The sequence below is a fragment of the Neodiprion fabricii genome, chromosome 5 (assembly GCF_021155785.1).
Source record: "Neodiprion fabricii isolate iyNeoFabr1 chromosome 5, iyNeoFabr1.1, whole genome shotgun sequence".
Taxonomy (NCBI): domain Eukaryota; kingdom Metazoa; phylum Arthropoda; class Insecta; order Hymenoptera; family Diprionidae; genus Neodiprion; species Neodiprion fabricii.
In genome coordinates, this window is record NC_060243.1 from 4,104,221 (window position 1) to 4,129,762 (window position 25,542).

General features: G+C 37.6%; 1 protein-coding gene across 9 annotated transcripts; it reads right to left on the minus strand.

Moving 5' to 3' along the window:
* Positions 1-25,542, minus strand: LOC124183166 (multiple C2 and transmembrane domain-containing protein). Of its 9 annotated transcripts, none has more exons than XM_046571316.1 (14): positions 25,412-25,542; positions 24,951-25,131; positions 19,839-20,204; positions 17,215-17,532; positions 16,159-16,301; positions 15,732-15,923; positions 6,286-6,434; positions 5,384-5,786; positions 5,020-5,162; positions 4,530-4,889; positions 4,137-4,278; positions 2,941-3,084; positions 2,513-2,838; positions 1-2,322 (listed from the first exon to the last, which is right to left on the minus strand). In XM_046571316.1, the coding sequence occupies exons 2-14, from the start codon at positions 25,000-25,002 to the stop codon at positions 2,205-2,207; spliced, it is 2,856 nt and encodes a 951-aa protein (XP_046427272.1). In that variant the 5' UTR covers positions 25,003-25,131; positions 25,412-25,542; the 3' UTR covers positions 1-2,204. The 9 variants fall into 9 exon arrangements, with proteins under 9 accessions (XP_046427272.1, XP_046427271.1, XP_046427276.1 ...); XM_046571315.1 differs by lacking the exons at positions 24,951-25,131; positions 25,412-25,542 and adding exons at positions 21,135-22,406; positions 22,487-23,125; XM_046571320.1 differs by lacking the exon at positions 19,839-20,204.

Here is a 25,542-nt window from a genome sequence, read left to right on the forward strand (position 1 = left end):
TATATATATATATACGTCAATAAATATATTATGATATTGAAATTTGATACTTCAATATATATTTCATTTTTTTTTTTTTTTTTTTATTCCTTTTGGTTTTTCTCTGAAATCGAAGAGTGCAATATTGATAATTTATATATATATATATATATGTTGCATTTTATAGGATTCAGTATAAACAAACAAACAATTCAATATTGCAGTGTTGAATGGAAAAAGAAAATAGAATGGAATAAAAGTACTGCAGAAAAATAAAAAAATAGAGAAAAAACTTCATCTTAAGTGTATTAAAATATAATAGATTCGATAGAGTTTTCTAAATTGTGTGTGTGTGTGTGTGTGTGTGTGCGCGCGTAAGTAAACTAACGACTAGACTTTACAAAACTCACGCGTGGAATATAATATATATCAATAATAATAATAGTAATGATAAAAATGTAGGCCTATGAATAATGATAATTCTAAATTCAGTCGTAGGATATAAAAAAAAAAAAAAAAATAAAATAAAAGTATAATATAAAGGTACGGAAATCACGCATAAGTGCAAGCGAATGCTAAAATCAAAAAATGAGAAATACATATTATACGGTGTAAAATGTTTAATCGATAAACTTTAAATTTATATAGTTTAATAATCTACGATGAATGTATACGTCTGATGTCTAGAGAGAGAAAGAGAGACAAGTTCGCGATGATTTGTATTTAAGTTAATCGTGTATGATAATTGCGTGTCGAGATAAAAACTTTTTCACAATTTTGAGAAATGGAAGTATGACATATTAACGTCGTATATTGTTATGTATGTATAATAAGTGTATTCTAAATCAATCTACATAACGTATATCTATACATATATAATATGTGTACAGCAGTACGTTGAACCGTCTGCGTTTTTCGCTAAATATTGTTAACATTATTATCACTGATAAAAGTTTCGTTTTAAAAAAATTTACGAATTATCAATTATTTATATTAAACACGTATAAAATTAAATTATTAGAACAATAACACGCGAACAAAAGATCGGAGGAAAACCAATCGATTATTGCACGTGCAGCGTGATTAAATTAATTAATTTAACTCGCTATGTGCTGAGATACGATATAAAATTTCCGTGCGCGTATTAAAAAATTACAGTCAGGTTTACTCGTTTCGAATAAATTTAGATATCGTGTTTTCGTACAACAATACAATTAGATTATATAATTTGCACCTTTGCGAAATTACAAAAGTTTTTAAACAATTTCGGAACGACGACGACGAAAAGCCAAAGAATTCAAAACGTTTCTTTTTGGGTATTTTCGTTCTTTTCTTGTTTTTTTTTTTTTTTTTCCTCTTTCAATTCTATATTTTATCGATAAATATATTTATATAATATATTTATATTAATTTATTTGTGTATTTGTAAAAATGATTTGTTGCTAGCTAAAACATCAATGGACGAAATGACCCGCAATTTAAAATGGCGCGTTATGTCAATTATCATTCTATTATCATTATTATTATTAACATTACGACTATAGTAACAACCGTCGCATATCTAATATATCCTAGATTTTTCTCTCTATCTATATTTTTTTTCTACTAAAAATTCAGGTGGTGTGTTGATTTGTTATTTTTTGTTGTTTTTTCTTTCGGTCAAATTTTCATTAAATTCTATTATATAGGTGTCATTTGTTTCGATATGGTATGACGTGTGTGTATATATATATATATATATATATATATGTGTGTGTATGTGTGTGTGTCTGTATTACAGTGTTGGTGTTAGTCGTTCCATTTTCCAATGAAAAAAAAATTTAAACAAGAAAAAAAAAACCAAACTTACCCAACAAATAAACGATTGGGAAAAATATCCCCACAATAAGAAAAATTTAAAAGTTTTCAAATGATTTTACTTCGCATCTGCTTTCCTTCATCCTTCTATTTCGCGAGTTTTAAAATTGTTAAATATTATTATCCCAGACATCGTTGAGAAAAGAAAGGCTGTGCAGGAAACAAATGTAAAAGGATAAATGCGAGGCAGCTTTTCAGTCCTTTTTACCAGCATCCGTTTTTAATAAGCTCTTGCGATTCCGCAACGAGATAAGCTTGCGACGCATTAATACGGTCTTGAGGACGCTGCTAGTCATCGATGGCCTGCCGCTACCGCGATGAGCCTCTGATTCGACAACCGACGAGTCAACAGACCGGGAAACACTTTGTTACGCGGTTTTTTTTCGTCGTTGATGATCTTTACGCGGCGCACCGCTTCCGGTCGGAACCGCCGCACCGCCAACTCCGCTTCGCTCGCAGTCGGGTGTTGGAACAGGTTTCAACTCTCTGAAAGAAACCCAAAATTTACTCAAAAGAACAGCCAATTGTTCCAAAGAATGAGCAGCTTCAATAAACAGAGAAAAATTCAAAAATCGGTTTGAAATTCCCGCCAAAATTTATAACCTGTACGAAATGACGTAAAAAAAACAAAGAAAAATTCAAAAATCGGTTTGAAATTCCCGCCAAAATATCTAACCTGTACGAAATGAGATCCTCGTCGTTAGGCACCCTCGATAAAAGATCGAGCAACTCGTTGTTGGGCACCGTGTGGGGTCTGAGAATTTTTCTAAAAAATTTATTCACGCCCCAGGCCATAATGAGGTAACGTATTGGCACAAAGTAGAGTACCACGGCGCCAAGGAAGGCGAGTACCATCGCCAGGTAGCTCAGGTAAGGTACCGTGAAGTTGAACGTGTTCTTTATGCTCTCGCCCAGGCTGGCTATGTAGCCGATGGAGTTTTGCACTGTCTGCGTGACCTCCTGGATCGCCTGAAGCCTCTCTTTGAGCGATTTTTTCTCCTCCTTCAGTGGGCGAAAAACAGATTCAGGGTAAAATTGCATGTCTGAATGATTTTTTGGGTACTTTTGTTTGAAATTTTCAGGGTATTTCGAGAGCTGAACAACCTTGTCTTTGTCATCCTCGTCGTCGTCGTCATCCAGGCCTCCGGGAGTTGAGGGAGCTTCGTCACTTCCAAGATCGTTCGAATCGTGAGAGGACAAGGAATTCCCCGAGGGATGATAAGCTGGCCATCCGGTAACCAGGGCGACCTGATAGGCAGAGAAACGCGTTTGTCAATGATCGACAAAGTGTGTCCACAGGAAAAGAAGAAAAGAAAAAATGAGAATGGAAAGATATTCGTATAAAGCGAAAGAAAGTTTCTGAATTAGATAACAATTTTACAATAGTTGGCGCGCGAGTCGTTTTAACAAATGACCGTATTCCATATAGTTTAGCCGTTAGCGGAAATTCGTATATTTTCAAAACACTTTCCTTCGACGTTCCTTTCTTTGAGTGGCATTGAAATGCATGCCGGGAACGAAATCGCGGGCAACATCTGTATAAAGCATATAGTATATAACACTGAAAGTTTTTCTGACGTATGTTTGCTTGTAACTCCAGAACGACTAATTGTAAACCGATTTTGATTCTTAATTTTTCTTCGAATAGCTACAACCGTGGTGTAAAAAAATAAGGTGTGTTCCTGCACATCACTGCCGCTTCGGCCAGTGAACATGTTTTATGACGTCATTTTGAACACGATTTTTAAAGTCTATAAAACAGCCATTCATCCAGTACATCCATTGAAGCTTATTCGATACAGGAATAATATTCAAATGTTTAATAATTGGTTACAGAGATTATGTTATACTTTCTACGACAGATACGGAATTTTTGTCGTGACGTCGTGTGGGGATCACGTGATTATGCTACCGCGCATTTCCGTTTAGACCACACCGTATTTCTTACACCATAGCTATGAACGTTTGAACAGATTTTTGGGCTATATTTCGTTACAACCGGATTGACAGTTTTGAAAAAGAAACGATAATTGTAAGCCAAGTCAGAATAGGATCATACACTTATGCGAACGCTGACTGAACTCTTATAAATAGAGGTTAGGTTAGATCAGATATTGCCAATCTTCATTCAAACATTCTTAACTGTAAGCAAGATTTTGTTTATCCGAATAGAATTTTCACTTCATCACGTTAAATTTGGCGAAGCCGCCACGGGCAGTTGGTAATAAATGAATCAAGATGGGATTGTCTAATTTATACTCTAAAGAAAATCTTGTAACAAAAGAATACACTTTGCATACTTTGTTACTCACGATGTAGTATTTGAGAAATACCAACAAGGCTGCCGTCGGGATCATGTAAGGCTCGAAGTAGTAACACAGTAGAATGAAGAGTGCAAATGCGATGACGCTTCTTGGAGTGCTTTCCCACTCGAAACAGCTCCTTCATCAACACAGTAATGACGATTTTAAACCATCGGTCAAACCGATAACTGACACAATGTACAGACTTTAGAAAAGGGTACATTTTCAAGTTATTCAAGGACATTAAAAATAAAATATTTCCAGAAGACAAGAAAAATTCAAGGATAGTTTCCAGGACTTTTCAAAGGCAAGCAAAATTCATCGACATCTCCAGGACCACTGGACACTATGAATTTGTGTAAACGAGACGTATGAAATATTATCACTTACTGGATGTACTTGCTGTTGTCGATGAAGAAAACGATGATGGCTTTGAGCCTGAGAACGTTTCTTAGGAAAACTTGTCGCTTAAATTTCACCTCCGGTTCCATGTATTTTCGTTCCTTTGGATTTAGGGTCCTCGCGCAGGCTCTTAAGGGATTCCAAATCACGGTCATCTCCATCAGTATCTGGGGTGAATTTCCCTTGGCCCGACCCCTCAGCTTTTTGTCTTTCAACGCGTACCAGCGTTTCTCGCCGTTGTGTATCCTCAGCAAGGGTATCGCGACTTTACCCAAAAACTCAACCTTGTGGTCCCTGTCCTCGTCGTAAACCGTGACTTCAAGCACCGAGTTTATGTCCTTGACATTGCTGATGGGCAAGAGAAATTCTTATATACTGAAGTTATCGCGATGAAAATAAGCGAAGAAGAATACCAAGAATATACGATAAGTTTGGAAAAGTCATACCCATAAATATCACAATAAAAACCATCACTCACAATGTGAAAATCTTTTGCCAGTTTGGCGCCAAGGTTTTGTACTCCGTCTGAGTTTGGAGCCGAGCATTGACCAGTTCGAGGACGCAAAACGGGTCGCTTTTCCCGCCAAGATCAGCCGCAGCGAGTCCTTGAGCTCTGAAAACCTGAAAGTAAAAATGACGTTGCAGGTGTGTTTTCGAGAAACCATGAAATCACGCCGATGATCAGCTTCTCCTGCAGACTCGAAGAGTCGACGAGACTGAAGCAAGTAGTAGTTGGATTTGAAAAATATGGTCATGTTTGGTTCGGTACACGATTCACTCAATTTCAGACAAATCCAATGACGCGAAGTAAAGATTTTTCGATAGCATGCAAAATCGACTACCTTGACCGTGAGATGACCGACGTCCTGCGGCCTCTGGAAGGTCTTGAGCAAGGAATACCTCTGAAGAAGTAACGCTTTCTCCTGCGGAGTTTCCTCGTGAGCGGCCAAGTCGCTGATGGTTTCGCTTGCGGTCGTTCCGCTGATGGTCAAAAGCAAAAATACGCTTCCGGCACCGTCCTCGAGGTCCCTCCACAGCCTGTGCGTCTTCTCCCGCTCCAGAGTCGCCAGGTTTATTACAGCCCGTCCCATCAGGTCGTCCCGCGATTTGTCGCGGTCCCAAATCGTCACCTCCAATTCCTGACCAAAGCCGACGTCCTCGTAGAGGTGGAGGTCGAATTGCTCGAGCCAAACGGGACTCAGCGTCTTGTGAACCACTTTGGATTTGTACTTCTCTGTTCCCAGCCTTAGGAAAAAAAGGATACCGGTTATTGAAGATGGAACTTTTCAACTTTTTGCTTTATTTCTTGAGCAGAGTTTGAGATTCGGTTTGAATTTCGAACGATGAATCGAAAGTTGTAAAAAATTAAACGAGGCTTTGAAACATATCCAGGAATAATATTCGTACAGTGACGAAATGATTATGATCGTAACTGTATTAAAATGTCCAATTTTTTCCAACAATTTTTTGGAGATCTGCTTAGCGAGAAAAATTAGTCTAGCAATAAGAGATCCTTAATTCAATAGTTTCGAAGGTACGAATTATAAAACCTCTTCTCGAATTGTTGATTTCTTACAGCTTACATTCGAATTCACTCGAATTTATTTCTATCGCATAGAGTAAACACGTTATTTGACTCGTGTTCACCGTCACTGCCGCAAATAACATTGTTGGAGATTTTATGGAGACGGTATTTTCACTCTTTTCAACTTTCGATTCATCCTTAATTTGCCCATTCACTAACCGAAATTTTACGTAAGGATCCGAAAGGCCTTCTATGTCCATTGGAAGCAGATTTTTCGCCTCTACCAGAACGATGGTGACTACGGAGCTCCATATCTGGGATTTCAATTTCCTGTTAACATCGACGAGCCGCGTGTTCCGTTGAAAATACTGCAACGGTAAATGAAAAAAGGTCTGATTAGTTTATTTACAAGCATCGTAAAGCGTCCGCAAAATTTCACGAAATTCAACACATAATGAAGAACCCGAGAAAGAAATTCGAGACCAAGGAAAGAGTCGTTGGACTTTCTTCTCTTTCCGTAGGCGTCAAATTATTTTTCCTGAGGTGAGCGTCAATTTTCCAAAGAGAAGCCGATGATAAAACGGCAAGAAAATAACCGTCAATTTGTACCAGAATCCAATTCAGCCTTCTTGTATACTCGACTCGAGAAAAATTCCACCCACCCCCTTTGTACATTCGGAATTTCGATTGATGTCGACACTGATTGCGAGCTGGACTGTAATTGAAGAATAACTGACCGGATGATAACAAGATTAGAAGAACGAGATCATCCGTCATGAAAGAGATGATACGTGCTGCGCAAATATCTTACATTGGAGTCTGCGGTTGACTGATTGCGAAAGAAAAAACGTGAAACGTGTTCTTCTCTATTTATTTAAATTTTTTTTTTTTTTTTTGTTGTTATTCTCTTTTATAAACAGCCGAATAAATAATAAGAAAAACACTGATGCATTTACGGACGTGCGAGACTACGCAAATCGTTGCAAAACATCGCAAAATCGGTACAGCATCGTAAAAAAATGTGCATAGAATTTAAGAAATGGGCGAAATGAAATTTACAATATACATAGAGAAAAAATATCTGGTTATCTGTAAACATTTCAGTCTCACGCGTTGACGAAATTTATTTTTGGTTGCTTTTGGAATAGATAGAAAGAAAAAAACAAAAAAAATGGAACGTTGGAAATCTGAGGAGGTGAAATTTCGTATCTAGAAATAGAACGCGATTCTATCAGCAAACTGATGACTGTAATTTCTCTTCGGAATGTAAACTATACGTCGCGACTCGACCCGGTTGTTCTGATTCATTGTTGAAAAACAAGCTCGCTCATCCGCTTACGAAAAGTCAGCGTTGTTTGAAATTTTCAACAGTCCTTCTAATTTCCGAAAATTTATATCTAAATGGAGTGAAAAATGATGAGTTTGTATAAATGAAACTAAAAGTGAATTCCGGAACGTGATACTTGTTGAATTTAACTCGTTAGAAAATACTCTGCTTGTAAAAAGAAAGTGATTTTGGAATCGAAGTTGATTACAGTAACCAAATCGCGATGCGTGTTAAACTGTCTGTTGAAAAAACGAAGAGCAAGAGAAAAAAAAAAGAAGAACCAACAAATCTACCAAATCTTTTAACCACTTGTGAAACAATTTGAAATTGTGAATCGATTTTCGGAAGCTTGTATTTATTTAAAAACTATCAGACAAAAGAAAGCTTCGCATAATATCACAGCTTTCTAAGAACACGCTAATTTGCCAAATATTCCAGTAACCGACGATAACAATCTCGCAAATGAAAATATCTAGAAAAAAATAAATAAATAAATAAATAAAACCTAAGTAAAGAAAATCAAAGAAACAATAAATAATCTCACAGCGCACCCTGTGCAATTCTTCCCTCTTCTCCTTGAACCCCTCCTTAATTTTCTCGATAAAATCCTGCGACTGTTGCTGCTGCCTCGTCTGAGCGATCAATTCTAACTGATGATGCTGACAATGAGTATCAGACGTGGAATAACCGATGTTCGGTGGCGGAGTAACCGAGTGTTTAAACTGCGTGAAAATCGTGTCGGAGGAAGGATCGGCGACCGGATTATCAGGAAGCGTGCTCGACCTGGCGAGTTGGAATTCCCTGGTTCCCCGATGTTCCATAGTTCCAGATTCCTTGTTCCCCCGTCTTTTCGGAGGGACAGGCGAAGGTCCGCGAAAATGTTCTAGAACCCGTCGTTCAAAGATTCCATGATCGGAGCTGCTCTCCCGAATTCCAAACGCCGGGTTGCCACCCTCGGGATCAGCTTTTCCCCGGGACACCAGCTTCTCGTGTCGAGCTTTGAAGCTCCTCAGATGTTCGACGACGCCTCGTTCCTCTCGCAATTTCTTCTCCTTCACACCCCCGACATTTTCCGTCGACTTTCCACCCCCAAGATCACTGTCCGAACTGTAATCCCTTCGTTTTTCCGCCGGCGATGGAGGCTTGCTGTTGTTGCACTTGTCGGCTATCCAGGCCTCGATCGGATGCAGCCAAGGATGCTTGTCCAATCGATCCTCGATCGCCTTCTCGACCCGATCCTCGAGCATCCTTTCGACCTGCTCAACGCGTCTCTCGATCACCGATCTGAGCGACGACGCCGTCCCGGATTTCCGGGACTTCCGGTCCCGTTTAGGGACCTCGTTGGGCCCGGTGTTCGGGGATTCCTTGAAGCTGCTGTCGCTGCTGCTCCAGATCGTCGAGTGGACTCGTTCGGTTCGAAGAAAATGACCGATTTCCTCCTTGGATTCAAGAACAAGAAGCTTCTTCCGTTCCTCGTGATCGCTTCTCGCGTACTGATCTTGTCTCTCCGGAATTCCCCCCTCCATTTCTCTCTGTTTCTGACGTGGAGTAATTTAAACAACCTGGTTCGTCTTTTTTTACCCACGGAATTCTACATATATCGTTACCCTCAACACGAGTATAAATATATTAACCGTTGGTGTTTCTCTGCTTATCGTTAACAATAGCGCGATTCTTCGACGGATGAGAAAGCATCGTCCGCATCATTTTCCGAGTTTTCTTCAGCGGCATCTGCATTCCTTGTTAAACTGCGAATCACATTTTCACTCTTGTTTCAGAGAGATTGCAGAACTTTTGTTTAACGGTCATAGGAACTCGTCAAAGAGATCGTACGACAAAACAGCGACCTCGAAACCGAAGGCAAAAGAATCCGACAGGAACCTCGCTAGTCTGTGTACGAATTTTGAAAGTCGTTTCCGGGAGGATTTCGCCATTTTGAAAAAATGAACAAAAACCGCCGCTTCAACTACTAACGGTATATAAATAAATAAATAAATAAATAAATCAGCTTTGCTTAATACTGCTTTCGATTGTGGCGCAGATAATTCTCAAACTCGTAAAGAACCGAACAGATCGAAAGCTCGAAGAGAACTGTTTCAATGCCGAGGGATTTGAGAGCTTTTAACTGCAATTCGGGAAAGCTTGTATTATCTTTTCCCAGAAAATCAGCGCGGACTGGAACGGAAAAAATATCTACACGCGTTAGATTCTGCCAATTCATTATTTGAACGCTCTTCTGCGTAACGCTTTTTTCTTGAGAAAATTTTTGGTGAAAGAAGGAAATTTTCGCATTAATTTTCAGCCCGGTTCGTGTCGATGAGGAGTCGTTTCGTACCGTTGTTTGTTTTAACTAAGAGCCACGTGTTCTTCTCTTAAATAATAATCACTTGTTTTTCGTACTTTATCGCGTATTTTTTTTTTTTTTCTTTCGGGGTAATGAAAACTGGTCCGAATATCTCTTTTCCTCGTTTCATATTGTAAACATTGAGAAACTCTAACTCGTTGCAGATTTACCAAGAAAATCACAGATTTTCGTTAGTTTTTTCTTGAAAACCATGACTTACGATTTCCAGAAAATTCGGAATAAATTATTTTCAACGAATTGAGAAACAAAGAACCACAATTTTCACCCTTTTACAATTTTTCTACCAAACGCACAATCTTAGAATTACGAAAAGTGAGATCTGAATCAAACCTAGTCTCAAACGGTATAGGTGAAAAAAAAAAATTGCAAACAATTAGAAAATGTATATTTGGTGGAGTAAAAGTGGGAAATAAATCTGCGACCAATTCGATCATTACATGTATAATGAAAATATTATAAATAAAAATACATAGGTATATGTATTAAGCCATTTGTAAAAGTGAATTTATTTTACAGCCATTAATATTGTACGATTTCGTAAAAATCGTATTCACGTTTACAATAACGGAAAATCACTTTTTTTTCCTGAAAAACTTATCGCACGATTTCCACGAAAATATATATCTTTCACATACGCGTTCATTCCTTTGCGTAATTATCTATACACTCGTATAGAATAAACGAATGAAATTAGATATACAAACCCTGACCCAAAGATATAAACATACGCGATGTGTTTAACGATAGATTAAAGTTTTCCCCGTCGCGCCGCATCGAAACCTCGACAATTTTTCTTATCAATATTATTTTAACCGCGTAATTTCTAAACCATTATCGTTATCTCGTTTGAATATTGAATTTCAACAGACGAGCCGATACCTCGAAACGATGCCGACGAAACGTGATTGAGAAAAAAAAAAATTTCCAACATCATCATCGTTTCTCACCCCGTGACAACAACAATAATAATAAGAATAAAATAAAATCGATCAATAATAATTTGTACACCGAACATCGATCACGAGTCAATAATTCTACACTTGACGACGTTTATTTTTATTATTCAAACTCCGATCTATTTCGACATCTTTTTTCAATAAAAAAAAAAAAAACAAAAAAAATAATTGAATCATGCCGACTCGACGCTACTTTAGCAAACATTGCTCAAATTTCTGGTTCCTCGTAAAATCAACAATAATAATATCCGATTCACGTTCCGTCGCGTATAATTTGATGTCAGTCAGTCCTACAGATACAGAGTTGAACGTTCGTTATACTCGAGGATAAAAATATTTCGTCTCACATTATCTTGGGAAAGGGATGTTAAAGAACGAAGAAAGTGAATCGAGGGTGGAAAAAATCGCTTGACGCGATTCAAGTTCAAGATGAAACAATATGTTTTATTCAATGCGTACTTTGCCATCGTCGGAGATTAACGAGCGCGAATTGATCGAAGGTTGCAGTCAAGGACTAAAGACAAGTCAGTTTTTTTCCTAAACTACTCGGGTTTTTTTTTTTTTTTTTATTTTGCCAAATTTATTGTATATTCCCTCGCAAAATTTATGCGACACGTGGAATAATGCTATTATTATTTTATGCGATACAGCGTTGCATTACATAATTCTCGTTTAATTTCATGACTCAAATAATTCGCATGAAAAACACGATCGAAAGTCCTACGAAATATCGTTTATTGTCATTGTATTTCTTAGTCCGTGGTTTATACGTTACGTGAATATATTTAGTCGGAAATTAAACACTGAGGCCTCGGTTTATCCGTGATGTGGTTTAAGCATGTGTAAGAAAAGCGCGAAAATTAATTAAATAAATTACTAAATAAGAGCTTGAATTATGACGCTGCGACTCGAGTAAAACTTATTGAATTTGATTACAAGTGATTAGAGCAACGTATATTTTATGTATATATACATACACACAACGTAAAACCTCTTTTAAAATTGGCGCGGCAAAGTAAACGAGAAAATTGCAAATTTCAGCCGATTATTTTCAGTCTCATAATATCGAACACTTCGGATTTAACGATGCTGATCTGTAATTGTTTAACGGTAAGCGAAGTTGATGTTAATTGCTTCACTGTGTAGTTTAACCGCATGCATTACACGTAATTAACGTGACGTAATAAAAGAAAAACCAATTTTGTAATTTTCTCCTGTTTGTCTCCAAGCTATTTTTTTTTTTTTCCTCGCCACATGTTACGGATATGCATGAATAAACTTGTCTAATGAATTCATAACGATTCCGTAACCAACAATTCTGTTTATCTCTAATATCACGTACTATCTAGATAAGTCTAAACGGCATAAATCGATCGTCATTCTAAACAACGGATCGACGCGATTTATTCCAAATAACCTAATTTTTTAACGCCAATTTCTCCCGAAATTGTGTAAAAAAAAAAAAAAAAACTGTACCGTACGTTTAAAATTTGTGAAATTAATTTAAATCGATTCGATCAAAACCACGTTTCGAACGATTCTCGGATATTTTCACCGTTTGAAAACCGAGGAGTGAAAAATTTTCAAACCAACCAGAGAAGCGATTTTGAATATTCCCGGTATTTTCCACGGTTTCCGGTTAGAATAAAATTATGATCGGTTAATTCCTGCGGATTTTTTTTTTGCCTTCGTTTTTTCCCCAGGAAATATTTTGCACACCTCATTATTTCGCGGCACAGGCGTTAAAATTCACAACGCGTTTCTTTCTACGCGGGTAAAATTCACCGACAATCGTATAGAAAACATACAGAAGCACGACGGAATTGTGAAACGTGTTTCGAGCCCACAGCTGGTTTCTCTTCACTGGCAACTTAAGTTCCCTCTCTCTGACTGCATATCTCGCAATGTCTACAAGCGAGTTCTCCCTCCCTTCCATACGGATTTTAATCATCAACGCTTCACCTCCGACCAAAGCAACGCCTTTCTTTTTTCTGCATGAGAAGTTTTATCAAAAAATTTCTTTACGATGTTTTTCCTATTTCCGACACTCGAGAGTAATTGTTGCGATATGACGTAAATTGTTACTCTTAAAAACGTATCGGAAATCGGATATTAAAAATTCAAGATGGCGGATCCAATATGGCGGAAAAAAATTTCAAATTTTTTTGTCGCTGATTACGAATCTGAAATAAGATTTTGAAAATTCATTACGGCAAATCCAATTCGACTAAATTTGAAATTTTCGTCCACCATATTGGATCCGCCATCTTGAATTTTTTAAATCTTATTTCAGATTCGTAATCGGTTTCCCGAAAGATCATAAAATAAAATCTTGTCATAAAATTTGACTCGGCAAAAATCACGTTCGTTAAAAATTCCAATTCCAAATCTACGTTGACAAATTTTTTTCTGCGATATCATATTTTTTTTAATCCCGTCAAATATTGTCCGAATCGCGTAAAAATTTTTGCTGGTTGTAATCTCGGTTCGCTCTTTAATCTTTTCATCCTTCTTTGATCTCTCGTGTTGGTCATTTCATTTTTATTTATACGGCGTAGTCTGAATTGTAAATAATATCACATAGATATATGTGTATAATGTGGGGAAAAGGAAAAGAAAAGAAAAGAGAAAAAAAAAAACGAAAACCAGAAACAAGATCAAAGTATTATAAATAAATCTTACTTTCAACTCCTTTGGACTAAAATATACGCAACGGTGTTAGTTTGATAAAAAAAAAAATTACCTTCAAATAAGACAAATTTCCATCGCGACAAGAGTCGTAAAACGAAAAGTAATTTCAGAATTATATAATGACTAAAAAGAAAAAACAAATTAAGAATATCGCGACTTTCAATTGAAACTTTGGCTTTTTTTTAACCGTTTATTTTTGTCTTTTGACCGAACCTTCGATAGATCATCGATCAAATTTTACGATTATACTTTAATTTCGACTCGAATCTCTCGATAATACGATAAGACAAAAATTCTTTTATACATCACGTCTCCGGCTACCATCCGTATACCTTCCACTCGAAGCTTTTACAGTCTGATATTTCATACGATTTTTCGTATTATGTATACAGTTGATATAATATTGACTGACGATGAGTCGCGACTCAATCGCGCCGTTAAATCGAGTCTCCGAGTCTCCTCCGAGATATTCTCTCACACGCACACACACGCACACACATGGTACGTCATAAGAAAAACCATAACTTACACACCTTACATCGAGGCAAATGAGCGTGTATGCCAAAATCGATAATTCAGCATCAGATAAAATTGTTTGATATTGGGTATCTCGTCCACGTGACACTTACAAATTTATCTCCATTGGTAATGTCGTATCTATTCCACTATAACGATCCTGCGCGTGCGTCGTTCCGCTGATTTAAGTATCGAAAATTAATTGCCTCGTCGCGATCTCTTTCGATTCGCGAATCCACGCGTACCACGTGATAAAGAAAAAAAAAAGAAAAAAAAAACAAAGATGTCAAAATAAACGCACGGAAAAAAACGAAACGCGGAGAAGATGGAAGTAAAAAATAATAAATAAAAATATGCCAACAATTTTTTTCACCCAGAGATGGAAAATTTTTTTCCTAACGTTTAATTTGTCCGACATTAGCGAAGCAAATTATCACCGGCTGATCCTTTTCTTTTCTGTATATATTCGTTGTATATAATATATTATTATTATTATTATTATTGTTGTTATTGCACCGAATGTAAATATAAATTTACTCCTCATCGAGAAACTTGTGCAATAATTAAACGTTTGGATTAAATCAAATGTTTCCTTGTCGAAAAAGCGAACAAACAAAAATAAATAAATAAATAAATAAATAAATAAATAAATAAGTAAATACATAAATACTGGAGCTAGAAAAAAAAAAAAAAAAAAAAATGAAGAACGTAGAGTTTAATCGTTATAACGCAAACTATAGCGATTGAAAAAAATTAACCATAGAAATATATTCTATGCGGAAAATTGTCATCATGCGTAAAAATTTATCTCACATGATAATAATAACAACAACAACAACAATGACAATAATGATAATAACAATAAAGCTTTTCGTATAGGATACTTGGCAGAAAAGCGTGTGTAAAAATAATAAGAATAGAAAAAAAAGAACTACGTGATATTGATATTGCTTCTGTTTAGACAGTTTGAAATCGGAACAGAGAAGAGAAGCTCTTTATAGAATATAACACCCAAGTGTCAAAGCGATGCAGCGCATTGAATTTATCAGTTGTGATTAACGTTGCACGGCAAACAAGCGAGGTTCGGTCTGACAATCGAGTCAGTTATACGTTGTACTTACAACCGAGAGAGACATGCCAACACTATTATGACACGATCGTGAATTCTGCCGGCTTCTTTCTAACGCACGAACAAACACACCGTCGTGTTAAAGACGACGAACACGCGTTATCCTATTTTCTTTTCTTTCAAACTTTGTACTCGAAAATTAGTCACGGGATACACAAAGCGACAATAATCCGTGCAACGCGCTGTGAAACTATTTTTATCATCATCACCATCATTATTATTATTTCAGACTTGATAAATTTAAATTTGGCGTAAAATTATTGCAATACAAGGATGAAGAATTTTTTTCAAACGAATGTTACATCGAATATAATGTAATAATTGTACCTTTTTTTTTATTACTTTTCTGCATAATATTGCAACAACGTGAGTATGAGCATATTTACTGTTGAAAATTGAAATAGTTTTTATCGTCAAAAGGGAAAGATACGAAAAGTTTTTTTTTTTTTTTTTTGTATCAACTCGATTATCGACGTCTCGCTTTTGCTTTTCGTTTACCGTCTTAATCTTCCTCGGACACTTTTTTTTATTGTCGTGCAATTTTCACGACGAAAATTGAAGAAATAAAAGAAGAAGAAGAAGATGAAAGTAAAAAAGCGGAAAATTTTTTAATGCGCGATTGTGACAAAACTTTGATTATTGTTTTTGTACATCATTTACAACAGATTTATTTAAACTGACCTGTTCCTTGTCCTGCTGATTTCTCGGCCACAGAGTGACGGTCAGAAAAATATTCCCCAAGTGCTGAGTCGGTCTCGCTGGATCCGTAAGTTCCAAAATTACGTCCTGGGCGTGTCCGAGTTCCAATTGTCGCAGATCAAGCTGTGCCGATCCCATAAAATCGTCCTGAAGTCCCCAGTCGTAGTCGAAAACCTGAGATTAACGGAGTTGAAAGTTCTTGACAAAAGAAAAAAAAAAAATCGCATAAATAATTCTTTGAAAAATCTATACACTTCGATTTTTTCCTGCAAAGTTTTGGAGCAGCCGCAGATTTTGACACCATTTTTTTTCCTGTAAATTTCGATCTTGTTTCAGAGAAACGAAAGAAAGGAATAAAAAAAGAAAAAGAAACAACTCAAATGCGATAAAAATTGGCAGGTTCTCTCACCTTAAACGTCAGGAGCTGGAACGGATCCTCGATCGGTAAAGTAACGCTCTCGTCCCAAGTCGGGTTCAAATCGCGATGCACCGTTCTTGACTTGTACAAAAGACGACCGGAGGATTTGATCTTCACGTACGGATCGCTCGAGCCTGAAATCATAGATCCGAAAATTTATGATCGGTAAAGATCGTCCGAGAAACGAATCTCGATAAATTTTTTCTACGTTGCAAAATTTATCTTTTCATTGTTTTCAAGCAAGTTAAATTCTCAGCTGCCTCGTGGCGTAGAGTAAAAAAAAAAAAAAAAGAAAAAAAAGACAGTCGATTACACTGCACGCTTAGAAATGAATCGAGTATAATTAAACCCCTCCCTCCGAATTGTGGTTTCCCATTTTAATCAAGTCTGCATCACGGATCGTTCCTACCTTTGAGCCTGTTCATAATTATATCTACGGAGTGACTAAAAGCTATTTCAATATGTTTGTCGTAGCAAACTTCGTTTATTAATCCCGCAGTGTTGCGGTGCTTAAACTATGTTACGCGTTACGGGTATTACGCTATAATAATTCCGCGTGTGGATAGAATCGAAACTTGATGAACCTGCGGCTACGTTCGCATAACACAACGTTTTTCCGTACATTGTTACGTGAAACGAAATAGAATTAACGGTTTGTTCAAGCTGTAATTTAATCTTGTCACTATATATACAACGTATTTATACAACGCGCGCACGTTTTACGGATTTTACCATGCGTGCTTTCCGCACAAATGCGCATGCGCAGAGTACAGAAAATACCACTTTCCAACTCCCGGGAGTTGGAAAGTGATATTTTCCGCACTACGCGCATGCGCTGTCGCTAAGAAATCTGACATCACGCTACCCTAACCTCAATTTTCCTTCTTTCTTACACGATATATTATTCGCTCAACAGTCACAAAGAAACAAAAGAAAAAAAAATAGCGCGGTGTCTAAAATTCAGGAGAAATTGGAGACGGTTAAAAAAAAAAGAAGGAAAAAACAAACATGGCGTCACTCAAAAACGAAGATTCCTTCTCATCTCACCGCCGCGATCCATTGCGACGAGATTCTCGCCTCGTCTGAGGTGCAAACGGAGTTGAAAAAAGGCGTGCTGACGAAGCGCGAGTTCGCGGCGTCGCGACGCCTCGTCGTGTGCCTGAATAAGAGGCGTTCCGTCGGAATTCGAGGAGGCCGCGGTTCCTTGATAAACTCCTCGTTCGTCCCCCGGACTCCTTCCCTCGATTTGCATATTGCACTGAGATCCACGTCGACCAACGCGACTCGAGTCGGTGCTGCATCTTCCAGGACTTCCATCCTGCGAAGATACTCGATGATCCTTGCTGGTGCGGGCGAGGGGCGAATCTGCGAAATATCGTTGGAATGGTTTTTAAAATTGAAGGCGAGGAGGTTGAATTAATTTATTTTATTTTTTTAACAAAGACAGTCAGTTAAAAATATAAATTTATTACGAATTAAGACATTTAACCCTTAATTCAGTCTCACATTATTGTGCCGAGTCAATTTTTATAACAAGATAGTATTCCATGGTTTTTGGGGTCATTGATTACCCCATTGATCCAATATAATGGGGGAAAAAAATAAATAAATAAATAAATATTACGGTCAGAAAAATGACTGGAGTAATTCTTTTTTTTTCATTCTTTTTCTCTATTCTTCAACGTGAGATTGCATGTAACAACCATGCCCCGTGTATGTGCGTAAAATTTCTTCCTCGTTTCTTACGCAAAGAGCCGAACACAAAAACAATACAAAGTACATTGGACTATCGAGCCGTAAATTATAATAATAATTATAATACATGCACGCAATTTCCCTTTAAAAAAAAAAAAAAAAAAAAAAAAAAAACTACTACACACGCGAAACTTCGCGTAACAACACAAACACGTTGCATAAGAGAACCGCCGGTTAATACCGAGTATAGAGGAGGATATTATCATTGATCGTGGTGAAGAAAAGGTCGTTACGGTAACGCAAAGCCGGATGTGAATTGTTTCGCAGATATAGACCTAATTGCACGACTGGCTATTACGCCAAAATTACGTTGTACGACATGTGTGTGTACGATGTACAACGTATAATGTATAACACGCATCTCACTTCCGCGTCGTAAAATTCTACGATAATTATACGGACATTTGTAGAATTCATTGACAGATTCAATGAATTGTTACAAAGTGAAGTAGACTAAGTAATGGACACTAATAAATAGAGTGATTAGATTTTTTCGATACAGTAATAACAACGACCGATACGATGGCAGTTTAGAAATTGTTTAATAAATTGTCATTGGTTGTTGTCGAGGTTTTTATGCAGGTTTGTGTTGAAATGAAAATTTATTCACATCGTGATTCGAGTAGATCGCACGGAATGATTACACCTTGTATTGTGCATAGATTTACGGTTCGTAATGTACAATTTATTGTCGCAAACTGTATATTCGAAGGTAGAAAAACGAAAAAAAAAAAATTGAATTAATTAAACCAAGCACCTCCGTTACATGCGCAAAAACAAAATTCAACAACGAAATCGTACCCAAATAATAATTTTTCCCTCGTACGATGATTGAACGATTTCTACAGAAAGTTTCAAAATAGAAAGCCTTAAACTTCGACGGGAATTGAAAAGTAATAATAGTATAGTAACGAAAAATTGATAAAGCTGAAAAAGGAGCTTTAAAAATTGACGCGTGAATGTGAAATAATAATGTTTGTAGATTCGAATGTTGACGATATTCGAATAAAACTAGAAAATAAATAAAAGTAAAAGAAACGATAAACATGCCACTAGAAAAGGTTGAACAAACTTTGAAAATCACTGAATACATAAATTATTGTAGTAAATTGTTACTTTTGACGGGTAATTTTTTCACACTCTATAATTCTCAGAATCTTCTCGACAATCCGGTTAAAATTTCATGCCATGCCATGAATAATACCCACTTCCGGTATCGTATACATATATATATATATACACATATATTTCGGATTACGGGTTACTTCAATTGATTGAAATCACTCTATTTGCCATGCGAAAAGGTTCGATCGAATTTTATTTCCATTAGTAATTATTCGCGTTTACGTGTCAAGTGTACAGTCCGGTTCAAAAAGCCGCGAAGACGGAATTAATATCATTAAACGAAGGTTTGAATTTGGTTGAAAAAATATTCCCCGACAATGAGAGAAAAACGAAAAATTTTCAAAGGATCATCGATATCAGCTACAACGGCATAATTACAACGACAGTTAGATTTCTGCGATTAAAAAGAAAAAAAGAAAAAAAGCAACCGCGTCGTTTCAACGATTTTACATGAACTAGGTATCATTGCGATGGTAAATAAATTTTATACAAATCAACAAAATCGTGTATCTTCGATTTGACTAATCAGTTGATCGAAAAAACATGACGATTAGTGAGATTGTTACGAGCGATGAAAAGATAACTAATTCCTTAATGGAAAGAAAAAAAAATAGAAAAATAGAAAAATTGCCTCCCGGCAATTGTCGCGGTGTGAAAAAGAGCCGCGGATCAATTCTCGTCGATAGCCTAGTTTCGGAAGCTTTTCTCCGCCCTTTGGCCGACGACGGCTGACCTTTGACACGTTAAAATATTGGGGGGGCCGGTTGTAGAACTTGTGTGATTGAACCAACCTGGAGTGTTGTGGTAGTGCCTGGCCGGGCTTTGAGTCGCCGAAGAGCTGTGGCTGTGTTCGGACGAGTAATCGGCCGCATAATCGGACTCGTTTTTACCGGCGTCCTGCAAATGATAACCAGCGTCCCTCAATTTCTTTCGCTCCTTGCTACGACTCCTTGACCAACGGCTTTTCAGGGTTGCGAAAAATGTCTGCGTCCTCTGAGCTACGGAAACCGGATGACGGTGACGCTGATGAACAACGGGACTGTGGCTCTGATGAATCGGCGAACCGTTGTTCGGACGAAGTTCCGTCGCGCTTCTTGAAAGATGCCGACTTCCGTTAAGATTCAACCGAGATCTGCAGTCTTCCGGACCGGTAGAGTCTGGGGGCAGAATTTTCGGTTTGGGATATTGGAACTAGCGATTAAATCTCGCTTCGTTGGATTGTTTCACAGGGTAATACTCATCGCGGACTCTAATCCCGTTTAGACAGGGTTCGCTTTCGCCCCAGAAATTATGATACTAATTTCCCTCCCCCCGATAAGTTGTAATCTCCGAAATGAGATTAAAATTACACGGTCTGTCCGCGGGTTCAAAATATAATCACAAATTCCAATCAGATATGACGTAAAATTGTTAAATTTCCCTCGCATCGCGATTTCGAATTGAGACAATGTTTATAATTTACGATCGGTATACGCGTTGCGCAAAGATCAAATTAATTTTTTTTTTTTTTGTTCGATAACGCGTCGATAACGCAATCGAGGGCTAAATATATAAACTGTTGTAACTTTCGTAGTTTCGGGTTGTTTGCGTTCCTGATACAGCGTGTTTTCCAATAAAACGGATAAAAAGTACGCGTAACTTTTTCCTTATCTTAATATCGCACAACGTGCGTAATTTGTACGATAGTTTGTTTGTATTCGTATTATGCACGAGAATGAGCCAACGGAGAAATAAAAATTTACGTCAATTTAGGAATCAAACAATCACGATTGTGCGTAACAAGAATATTTTACAAGACCGCGGATTGTATGAATTATTATATTTTTCTTTTACAAATAGAGTCGAGAACTGTAAATATATCGCGTCTCGTTACCCCAAGTTTGTTAAGAATCAAAACGTGTGTACATTTAATGAGAATTTTGCCTCTCTTTGCACAATCTTTGCTTTATCTTCTTTCACTTTTTCGGTTAATACCCCGTCTTAAAAAAAAAGTAAACAAATGAACAAAAACGCACATTTTCCGTATTAAAGTTTGAAAAAAAGGAGAAGAAAAATAAGAAAAAGAAAAGGAACCAACCACCACTTACCATTGGGTACTTCACCATCCTCTGACCCAGACGCGAGAAGCTCGACACTTTTGCTCATTTTATAACGAGGATGAGAAGATCGGCCGCGTTTTTGAGCACCAAACTCTCGGCTCGATGTGAAATAATTTTAAACGTTTTTTAAAGTGCAATAAATCGCTTTCTTCCGATACGAACATTATTTCTCTCATGCGTTTCCCAGTCGTTATATATCTTGCTTCAATTACCTCCGTAGTTTCTTTCTTTTCTATTTTTGCTTACGAACAAACTACGACGCGACGTGTTTTAATCGTTACGGGAATTCGCACGACGAGAGAAGGGTTCATGAAATTCTACACCGTGTAACGTGTAAAAACAACTTGCGTACGAGGCAAAACGGCAGCTGACAATGAGCCGAGAAATTTAAATCACAAGTCATCAGATCTTTCCGTCAAAAACGAAACGAGCCAATTAGTAAAGTCAAGTTGTATGCTGCAGCTTCATTCGCATTCAGACCAACCTTGCATGCCTCGGGTTAATGAGTGTCTGATAAGAAATGCGGGATGTTGAGAAGCAGACGGTGATCGCAGAAACGTTTAGAACAAGAGCTGACGATCAGTGAAAGGAAGAACAGACAGAGAGAAAGAAAAAAAATTCTATCAATTCACCAATTTATTGTATTTTGTGCTTTCTTTCTTCTTTTTATTTTTATCTTTCTCGCCTTTGCTTGTAACGAATAACAAAGAAATAATTTTTTTTCTCCTTACTCTCGTCCCTGCATCGACGAGGCAGCGAAACTGGGAAGGAGAGAAAGAATTTCTCCAAGAGAAAGAATCTCGCGGAGAGTTTTTCCCACATTTATCCAACGTCGAGACGTTTGCAAGACGTTGACATGGCTAATACGTGTGGAAGATAGATCAATATGCGGTTATTTTCTCTCCGTCAATCGCATTCCCTCGTACGTCGATCTTTCCTCATCTCTCGATTAGTCGTAAATTGCCGGAGTAAAGAGTTTCGGGTAAGACGAAATTTTCAAATTGTACTCATCAACGCGTTTCGCTTCAGCCGAGAATATAACGAGCAACGAAATTTTACACATATTACGGAGAGATGTAATTAATTGAATGATATAATTAACGCTGTTTTATATTCAATCCTTTATCATTTTTCTTCTTGGTCGTTCGACGTTTCGAAAGATCGAAATCGAACTAATTTAAGCGGGTTCCCAGTATTTGATGTCACCTCGACTCCCACATTGTCACATTGTCGAATAATTAATAAAACGGTGTTTAACGCCTGTTAATTAACTCTGACATCAATAATTACTTCACAATTTCACCCTTCACTCTCTCTCTCTCTCTCTCTCTCTCACTGACCGATTGACCGACCGACCAACGTCTAATAACGTCTAATTTTCTCCCCGCTCACCGACGCGACCGTTTGTTTTACTTCGCAGTTCGCTTATCCACGTATTACACTTACTCGATCACTTATAATTATCGTGCTTTATATCTTCACCCCATTTCAAATCCACAAATATTAACACAAGTTCGACTAGTTCTTTCCCGCTTTGATTATACGTTCAACGTGAATAAAAATTTATTAAACCTCGAAGACGTTTGAAAATTATCAATCCTCTTCGCCTCGTACATTCTTCTTATTCTAGCACAGACGTTTAAATCAAAATTAACTGATAAATCATCGTTCGATGACTCGTAATAAAAAAAAAAAAAAAAAGAAAACAGTTTAAATAATTCTTAAAATTTCTTATAACGCGACGCGAATTATAATGCTTAAATGACACGAGTATTTCAGTCTTGTTTTTTTTTTCTTCGATGTACCACTCGATCAAAATTCGGGGTGGGGGGTGGGGGTGGGGGTGGTGGGCAATAAATTATCATCCGGCCAACGCACTCGAATATTTTTCCTTTCCCCGAGTGCCCGTCGATCCTCCTCTTGTTGTATAAGGACGAGGAGGATTTTACTCCTTGAAACCCTTCAGGCTCTACGAGGTTTACGGAGCCACTGACTGAAAACGCGGTCACATGCCGTGCGGCAGGCGCCGGTTGTGGGGGGCTTTATCGACCCAGTCCCACCACCTCAGTTTTATATATTACATGCCGCCTCTCCGTGTGTTACGCGAAATTCACGTGGCGGCATGGCAAGAGAAGAGAGCCGCCATGCAACACTCGCGTGCGAGACACGGAGCGTACATTTTCACCCCTTGAGTCATCCTCGCCTCGCATTTTCAACCTCGTCTCCTGCCGTTCCTAAGACGCCGATTTACGTCTGCGCTTCGTCAACGACGAAACGCGAGTGAACGATGAAGGAGAGAAAAGATTGATTCGCTAATTTGTAGGGAGGGGATGAGAATCAGAGGGGATAAAAGCTCCGACCGACGCCATTTTTGTTTCATCTTTATTCCCCGTTGGCGGATGATTCGAGTAGGAAAAATTAACTCGTTACGTTCCAACTCTTTGTTACATTTTTAACGTGTATACCTGTTATTAATAATTGTAATTACTGCGCGCGAAACAAATTTTTTTTTCATTTTTTTTTTTTTTACCGTTGTTACGCGTAAATCTACAAGTGCCGTTAAGTTTCTTGTCCAATTTCGCATTAATTTATGTAGTTTTATTTTTGTTCTTCATTCTTTCTCCTCTTACACTTTTCTCCGATGTTTGAAAGAGCCTTTTTAAGTATCCCGTACACGCAACACGGTTCTGTTTATCACCCCCAACAGGGTTCAACATTAACTGGTACTGGAAGGTTTTTTTTTTTTATACGATACTCGAACTACGTATCGAGCTTGATTATTACAATACACGGAAAATGATTCGACGCTTGAAAAATAAGCGGTAAAATCGCGTCTATGTATAACCGTATAAAAATTATTACTAATACCCTGTTAGATTACATCCGTTAGGGCGTGCGATAATGTTCTTTAATTAATGAAAAGCGTATCCGCGAAACGGGGTCAAATTGTTTGCACTGTGGTGTGATAAACAGTATACGTGTATACCGCATAATAATATAATAGAATAGGTAGCGTAAGTTGTTGAGTTGCGTGCGATGAGGTGCGGTCAGTATTATTACAGTATTTCGTTTTAATTACGCGCCTGACAATCGTGCCGCGGTACAAAAATTGTAAAAGAAACTGCGTGCGTGCGTGCGTGCACGCGTGATTATTTATTTATTTATTTTTTGTGCCGTTTAGTCTGCTCCGCGCGTTCTAATCAACAAAAGTAACGCCGGCGCTCATTGCTGCCATTTTTACAGCCATCCCACTTATTGTTAGCGCGACGTTGTCCTTTTCAACTTGTTACTTGTTGGTACATAGATACGCGACCTCGACATTCGGTATAGTTGAGAGTGAAAGGCGAGTGTAAAATAAAAATACACGTTCCGATCCAACAACGATCCGGTTTCAAAATCTAAACACAATTCTGTTATACAATTAAAAAATGAACAAAAAAATAAACAAAAAAATAACCAACAACTTTTCTCTACATCCATTATCGACTATACGCTGAGGTGTTCTCGTACAACGTTAACGAATTAAATAAACCACGTATATAAATACGTGAAATTCTTCGTCAGACAAACGTTAATCTGTTTCGGAACCAACACGCGTCTCGTCAAAGGTCAAGGTCTTCCAACCGGCGCCAACAGATTCTACGCGTGCTTTTTTTTTTTTTTTTTTTCAATTCCCTTCAATAATACAGTGCCTCCTTTTACAACTCTATTCGTATCGCGTATATACAGGTAAATATTTGCACAATACATGCAAGTTTGAAAAATAATATTTACAAAAAAATAATCAGCGTAGCATTCGCTCACCTTTTCCACCGAGGCACTTCTGGATCAGAAGACAATCGCTGAGATTCAGCATCTGAACTGGAGTGAGTCGGAACTTCGATATATCCGTAATAAAATAATTTTCCAAACGGATCTCGACAAAATTCGATCACAACACGTCGCTGCACGCTGTCGCATCACTCGTCACCACTCATCGCCAACCCTGGTGAAAAAATTTCAACAGCTATGAATTTTAACAACAATTGTAACACTTCGTATTATTTTGTAAAAAATTACAAATACACACGGCTGATATTTCGCAAAGAATTCTCAATTTTATAACAGTTTTCTACGTTATTTACTAGAAAAATAGAAAGAAAAAAAAAAACAGATCATCATGAAAATCTGCACACACTTACAATTTTGTAAAAAAAAAAATCCCAATTTCTTTAAATATCCGCGTGTAATATCGTAGAAACGATTATCCACCAGGGCAGTCTTACCTCGTTCTCTGTTGCCGGAAGATTGACCGCACAACACAACATCTCCTCCTGCCGCAACTCCATTCTCCAATGACATTCCTGGGATCGGTCGTAGTTAGCTCATCGCCACGTTGTCGCAAGTCTCTCGTCGC

Coding starts and splice junctions, on each gene's coding strand:
- LOC124183166 (XM_046571315.1), bottom strand. CDS start 21,192: ATGAGCAAAAGTGTCGAGCTTCTCGCGTCTGGGTCAGAGGATGGTGAA. Junction 16,302..17,214: donor CGTCGCAATGGATCGCGGCG/GTGAGATGAGAA, acceptor CTATGATTTCAG/GCTCGAGCGATCCGTACGTG. Junction 4,890..5,019: donor TGGCAAAAGATTTTCACATT/GTGAGTGATGGT, acceptor CTTGCCCATCAG/CAATGTCAAGGACATAAACT.